Genomic DNA, 7,562 nt, shown 5'->3' on the forward strand with positions numbered 1-7,562 from the left:
TTATTATTTATAGAAGGAAAATGATGTTATAATTTTGAGAGAACTCTCCAGCGCTTTCCATATAAACGTAGTTTGGTTTTCATTTGAATATTAAGCAATCAAATTCGATGGAATTTTGTAGACACGTGATATAATACCTACTTATATTATGTCTGTGGTTTGCCAGATTTCCGTTCTCGGGCTCAAAGACTTGTATTATTTGCACAGTACAGGTACTAACTAGATGTGTACAAAAATGTATGATAAAATTCCCGACCACATTAAAACAATCGAGAGTAATAGGTATAGTTTTCATTAATTCACTTAACAAGATTTCTAATTGAAAAAAATCTATTAGGTACAAAATAAACGACTACTTTGCCGATTAATACAGCGCCGTCTCCCTGCTAAAATTGCTGTGCCCCAATATTGACATTATAAATAATAATAATTGTTATAATATCCAATCTGTGATACAACAATTGTGGGAATCATTGTGAATTATGAATATGAAATCTTTGAGCGCGTGTAAGTTTAAAACGATACATTTTTACAGAAATCTGGCAAAACACAGACAATATATAATTTACAATCTCTTTAAAATTACTGTGACACAAGAAAAACGACATTCTTACAGGCCAAATTTTTATCTCTATCCTATTATAAAATAAGTAGGTATAGTGCTATCCAAAGCGACTACTGAATAAGGCCCACGGATTTCGGGCTATGTCCAACGTTGGTGCAGGAGCATTGTAATAACCCTTGGCTAAGTCTACCAAGGAAAGTGGACATTCAAAATTATCGCATGACTCCAAGAGGGCCCCCAGGCGGTGTGCTGCGTCGTATATCGCGTGTTCCATTGGCTCTGATGGAAGGAGCTTCGCCATTGGAAGCCTGTAAGGTTAAAGAAAAAAAAATTAATAAGTATGTAGTACTATGACTAATATTATAAATGCGAAAGTTAATATGTATGTTTGTTACTCTTTCACGCAAAAACTACTGGACGGATTTGGCTGAAGTTTAGAATGGAGATAAATTATATCCTAAGTTAACACATAGGCTACTTTTTATCCCGGAAAATCAAAGAGTTCCTACGGGATTTATAAAAAACCATATCCACGCGAACGAAGTCGCGCGCATCAGCTAATGCTTATTAAAGGAATGTTTGTATGAGCCGTACCGCCAAGCGATTTAGCGTTCCGGTACGATGCCGCGTAGACACCGATCAGGGGAATAAAACTGTCATACTCCTTCTAAGTTAGCTCGCTTCCATCATGGCGTGCATCATCACTTACCACGAGGTGAGATCGCGGTCAAGGGCTAGATTCTAACAGAAAAAAAAATGTGATAGTGACTGTTGATAGTCATAGTCAGACTATAACTATCCTTAGATTACAGATAGACTGAATGTTGAAAACGGACGATAGTTACCCTTACCCGCTGATCTGATCTTAATGAAAAACAGCACCAGGATTTGGAAAGGAGTATAAGCTTTCACCATAGGAAAATGTCCGAACTGATCGCTAACAGGTACCTACTACGCGGACAAAGTAGTGGGAAACAATAAAAGGGGGTTCTATTTGACAAAACTAAATCCAAAAATACACAAGAACTTCTGAACTCCTGCTCGTTATTTGAGTTTAAACGCTCAAGTTGAAGTAGAAGCGCCAAGATGACTTATACTTGTGTACTGCAAAGTAAGGTACAATAGTAGGCACTATAAGATAAAATATAAGGGCTCTTTTCTGAAGACGTAGTGCGTTGCCTCGCGCGGCGTACTATCCATACTAATATTATAAATGCGAAAGTGTGTCCGTCTGCTAGTTTTCACAGCCCAACGGTTTAACCGACTTGGATGAAATTTGGTACAAAGTTAGCTTATATCCCGGAAACTAATATAGACAACGTTTTGTCCCAGAAAATCAAAGAGTTTCATTGGGATTTTTTCACGCGGACTAAGTCGCGGGCGTCATCTAGTACGCCATAATATATAACAAGCAAACGCACCAACGCTCTCATACTTGGTGATAATATGTTTAAGTTAACAGCGCGGCGAGACGCACCACGCGACGCACAACGCACCGCGAATCCAGAAACGAGTCCCTAGTTATTTGGCACAATTCTCATAACAAAAGTTTTTCTTTTCCGTTTTATCTGAAAGAGGAAAAGTTTCTTCATTTGACGCGATAAAATTTTATGAATCTTATACATAAAAACTAGCGGATGCCCGCGATTTTGTCCGCGTACTTTACTAATTTTTACTAAGAAATTTTACCGCTGCAAAATACTTATCACTACAACCGAATTTCACACCGTTTTCACACGATTTGTATACAATCTTCCACCCCAATTTTACCCTGTTAGAGGTGGATTTCGTAAAACCCTTTCTTAGCTGATGCCTAAGCCCTAGAAGAAAATATCTGCCTTCTACAAGTTAATAATAACAGTGAATAGAATTTTTCGATACAAATTTTCATCTCCCATTCTATCACCTAGGGGTAGTTTGAAGTCGTGGACATTAGCTAGCATTGTATAGAATAATTGGTCAATCCAAATTTTGTCATCAATCATCATCATCATCATCATCGCGTGCCTTCTTCGAAACGAAGTTTGGCGATCATCATCCGAAAAGCTTCTTCTATTTAAAGCCGCCTCTTTCAATTTCAGGTAACTAAGCCCTGTCCACCCCTGAATTTATACAGTACAGCTATTATAGTTTATTATAGCTGGAATAGTCTAGTGGTTAGGCCGTTCATCTCCTAATAGGAAGTCGGGGGTTCGATTCTGGGCACGCATCTCTAACTTTTCGGAGTTATGTGCGTTTTAAGTAATTATGACTTGCTCTAACGGTAAAGGAAAACATCGTGAGGAAACCTGCCTCACGATGTCTGGCCTAGTGCCAATTCGCACTAGGCCAGACTTAGGCCCTTCTCATTCAGATACGTGCTCTGTAGTGAGACGGCGATGGGTTGATCTTGACAAGTTTATAGAGATATAGTAGGTACTAGGTAGGTAAGTAGGTACGCCTAAGTTTATAGAGAAATAGTAGATAGGTAAGTACTTACGTAAACATCGTCCTAAATATTTCTTCGACCATGTTGCCCCCGTGGGGGACCAGTCTCTGGGTCGTCTCACAAAGGGTTTTCAATATACACTGGCGGCCGTTGTATCCCATGCTGAAATATACGCATTAATTATGGTTACATACATTAATTATACAGATAAAATTATATAGGACCTTCAGAACTCTTTTACGCGAGAGCTATAATAACGTCCGTTAAAAAAACGTCCAAATAAAACAAATGCATTCCCAAGTACATATTTTCATCTGCATTTCATGTAGATCTGAAATCAGCGACGTCAAATTAGTAAGAAACAGTTTTAAAACCTTATTAAAAAAAAAACATTGAATTTTGTATGCCAGTGAAATGATTCGGAATCGGAAGCCACTTTATATATCGCGAAATTTGGAAATGTGGTCAAATTTTCGAAATCCATATTTATCAATGAAAAGCGATATAATTTTGTAAGTAGTACATATCTGTTTACACGTAAAAAAGCGTTGACGTGTGAACAATGAACAATGAACATATACCTGGGAATAAATACATTTGCTCTATTTGGACGCTTTTAACGGACGTAAAAAAAGCTCTCGTGTAATTGAGGCGTAACTCATACGGATTAGACGTTTTATCGTTCCGTTTGACTGGATAGCTTTTCTTTAAAGAAGAGATTCGACAACCTTACTGGCGCAGTGGTGAGGTCTTATAAATAGGAGGTCCCGGGTTTGATTCCTGGCAGGGGCAATTCGAGAATTATAATTTTTACGACCCTACTGACAAAGCCGTGCCGCCAAGCAATTTAGCATTCAATGTCGTATTGGAGGCGTTAGGTAGGTATCTCTTTACTAGTAGGTCATAATGAAAATTATTTACTGACAGAAATGAGCATTGAGATACGTTTAGTAGTAGGGGGGCGGATGGTGCATATTGCTTGGTCGTACTATACAGATTTTTCTGTTAAGGTGGATTATCGCAAATTAAGTTTGTTGCTCCTTGTGAAACTGCTGCTTAAAAACAACCATTTCTACCATGTATAACCCAGATACCTTCAAAACAAGAGTGAATAGGTAAGCATCTTCTACGCAAGCGCGCTCTAACTTAGGGTGAGATTTATAGAGCGCACTTTGACTTTGCTTAGACTTGAAGATTGAGTTAAAACGAGACAGATTTATGTGAGAGATATACATCTGTCTCGTTTTAACTCTGCCTTAAGTCTAAGCAAGCAAGCAGTCTAGACCTCATCATTGTTTTTCTAAACATGATTGTCGTCAAGCGCAAGGCCTATCAAGCTTTTTATGCAAAAAACAACTTTAGTTTTTAATTAGGAATGTTATCATCATTACTTATCCAAAATGATCTCCAATTTCTCATAAAGCTCGCGTCGACTCCTGCGCATAACCACCGGCTTCTTATGCTTCTTGCTTCTATAGAATAGCGCTGTTTCAGTGTTGTTGGGCAGCTCGTATGCTATACCCCAGTTCATGCCAAAGGTAAAGGTGCCGGGAGCTGTTGTTGGTGCGGGCTGGCCTATCAGACCTACTGTCATACATCCGGCGCACTGCAATATACCATTAGATAGATGAGATTTTTTTTTGTTCAATCACCGTCACCAACTATCTACTGAAAAAGGTTTGTATGAGGCTCTTTCTGTTACGCAATCCCATATAAAGGACAGACACGAAAATCTAAGTGGGCGTTAACCATTTTGAATCACCAACCAATCACAATGGAAATTATGTTTATGATTTGAATTCCGAAGGAAGGCAGAACACATTCGAATTGAATATCGAATGTTTTTTGAAAACATGTTTGTGATTGGTTGGTGACTCAAAATGGTTAACGTCCACTGCGATTTTCATCTCTGTCCTATGTATGGGATTACGTAACAGAGAGCCTTAACTAACTTCTTTCCGTGGATAGAGTATACTCCTTTGGTATAACTTATTCGATTAGTCTCAAAATGAGATGAACTATTTTCTAAATATCCAGCTTCTGCTAATTTCATTCGTAACTTTTTAATATGACTGATATAATTTTATTTGCGAGAAGTTAGCAAAATCTGTCAAAGTTTCCTTTTAGCATTTGGACGAGTTAATACTCCCATAATATCATTTGAGAAATTCTGGGACACGCGAAAAAATTGCGGTAGAATAACTGCTACAATTTCACGATCGCAATCACCTCTGTTTGGTTAACACTCGCTCACTATTTGGCTACAATGCATTGTTGCAACAAAAATACCATAAATTCAGCCAATTACAATAATTGCGATTATAATAATGATTGATGCAGGTTTTTCGAAATTGACCAGCTGGTTTATTAAGGTCTAAAATCGTTTTAACGTGACAGTTTACACACAGAGCCAAAATGCCGAGTGAGATCTCAAAATGTAAACAACCAACGTGGATGGAAGGGATATATTTTTTATGGTCAGCATAATTTTGTAAAATGATATGATAATAATGACGATAGCAACTGATACCTTGATTGGACATGTTAAACTAAAATGCATTTTTGGCAATAATTTTCTCAAATTCTTCAGTAATGGTACAGCATCGCACCTAACTTTTTTGGATTTGTAAAAGAAATAAAGTTTAATCTAAGAGGGCAACGTTATACATAGGTTTTTACAATAATAATATTAAGAATTAAAACAAATTTACTTACCGAAAAACTTGATCCTTCAGGAAATGCAACGTATCGTTTCTTTCGAGAAAGAATTTTCAAACCATTTCCATTTTGCTCTCCTTGGATCAATTTTATGCTCAGTAAACCCAAAAATACTAAACAATATACTTTTATTGACATTTTAAAAAAGAAATTAATCTACACAGCATTAAGGTTTAAAATCCTGCATTAAGTATACTTTACTTTAAAATAAAGTTATTTCAGATTTTAACAGTATGACGTTGCACGTATAACACAGTTTCCATACTAAAGTAGCCTGAACGAAAATGTATGTCAGGCGTTATAACGGTTGAAATAATTTTCACATTTTAACCCGTTAGTGAAAGATACAACGTCGCTAAAGGATGCCAATTGGGCGTTGAGTGGTCTACATTATGTTTCTAGGGTCACATTCTCGTATGCAGGTCAGCTTTATGAAAATCACACTAATATTATAAAGGCGAATGTTTGTATGTGTGTGTGTGTGTGTGTGTGTGTGTGTGTGTGTATGTTTGTTACTCCTTCACGCAAAAACTACTGGACATATTTGGCGGAAATTCGGAATGAAGATAGATAATATCCTGGATTAGCACATAGGCTACTTTTTAGCCCGGAAAACCAAAGAGTTCCCACGGGATTTCGAAAAACCTAAATCCACGCGGATGAAGTCGCGGGCGTCAGCTAGTAAGACATATTATTTTGTCTCGTGATGAAATAGAAAAAAAATAGGAAAAACTAATTGACTGACAAAATATCATCAGACAACTCACACCACTAGATTTTATAACTTGAAAATTCACATAATATAATATTATGGTCTAGGTCTACCTATATATAGAGATATATAGGTACTTCATTATTTAGAAATAATTTTCAGAAAACCCTTAGTCGGAGCAAAGTCGCGGTACTATGTTAGTTATGGATATAACTTTCGCAGTTTCATTATCAGTTGCTAATACACCTATGTAATAGCACAAGTAAATAAGCAAGTTTAGCATGTACTCTAAGGCTTAATAGACCGATTAGACTATACCCAGCCCAGACAGAACACTTAAATTAGAGGTCTAGTTTACTGTTTGGATAAAGTACACATTATTCTATGTTAGGTGGACACCGGCTACTCTAAATCGTAGTATGTACCTACTACCTACAACCTACGATATTATGTACTACTAGCTAACGCCCGCAACTTCATCCGCGTTGATGTAGGTTTCTCGAAATCCCGGGGGAACTCTTTGGTTTTCCGGGATAAAAAGTAGCCTATGTGCTAATCCAGGATATTATCTATCTCCATTCCGAATTTCAGCCAAATCCGTCCAGTGGTTTTTTCGTGAAGGAGTAACAAACATACACACACACATACACACAAACTTTCGCCTTTATAAAATTACTAGCCGATGCCCGCGGCTTCATCCGCGTTGATGTAGGTTTTTCAAAATCCCGGGGGAACTCTTTGGTTTTCCGGGATAAAGAGTAGCCTATGAGCTAATCCAGGATATTATCTATCTCCATTACGAAATTCAGCCAAATTCGTTCAGTGGTTTTTTCGTGAAGGAGTGACAAACATACACACACATACACGCAAACTTTCGCCTTTATAATATTAAGTGTGATTTTCGACGAGCTATGTGAGCAGAAATGAGCGCTGTGGACTTATAAGTGGGAGGTCCCAGGTTCTTCAAGGTGCTAGAATGATGACCTCATATTGGAAAGCGCAGCATTGGAAGACCCCCACTAGGTGGACAGACGACACCAAACGAGTCGCAAAGAGCCGCTGGATTCAGGCGGCGCAAGACCATGGCGTGTGGAAGTCCCTACAAGAGACCTATACAGTGGACCCCCGGTAATCCGGCC

General features: G+C 37.9%; 1 protein-coding gene across 1 annotated transcript; it reads right to left on the minus strand.

Moving 5' to 3' along the window:
• Positions 1-632: 632 nt before the first annotated feature.
• On the minus strand, positions 633-5,849 carry LOC123874609. The gene is made up of 4 exons (XM_045920099.1): positions 5,709-5,849; positions 4,385-4,599; positions 3,045-3,155; positions 633-873 (listed from the first exon to the last, which is right to left on the minus strand). Exons 1-4 carry the CDS (start codon positions 5,847-5,849, stop codon positions 663-665), a joined length of 678 nt encoding a protein of 225 aa, XP_045776055.1. The 3' UTR covers positions 633-662.
• Positions 5,850-7,562: the final 1,713 nt, after the last annotated feature.

The sequence above is a fragment of the Maniola jurtina genome, chromosome 18 (assembly GCF_905333055.1).
Source record: "Maniola jurtina chromosome 18, ilManJurt1.1, whole genome shotgun sequence".
Classification (NCBI taxonomy): Eukaryota; Metazoa; Arthropoda; class Insecta; order Lepidoptera; family Nymphalidae; genus Maniola; species Maniola jurtina.

Coding starts and splice junctions, on each gene's coding strand:
- LOC123874609 (XM_045920099.1), bottom strand. CDS start 5,849: ATGTCAATAAAAGTATATTGTTTAGTATTTTTGGGTTTACTGAGCATA. Junction 3,156..4,384: donor TTGGAGATCATTTTGGATAA/GTAATGATGATA, acceptor CGTATATTTCAG/CATGGGATACAACGGCCGCC. Junction 874..3,044: donor ATATTTAGGACGATGTTTAC/GTAAGTACTTAC, acceptor TTAACCTTACAG/GCTTCCAATGGCGAAGCTCC.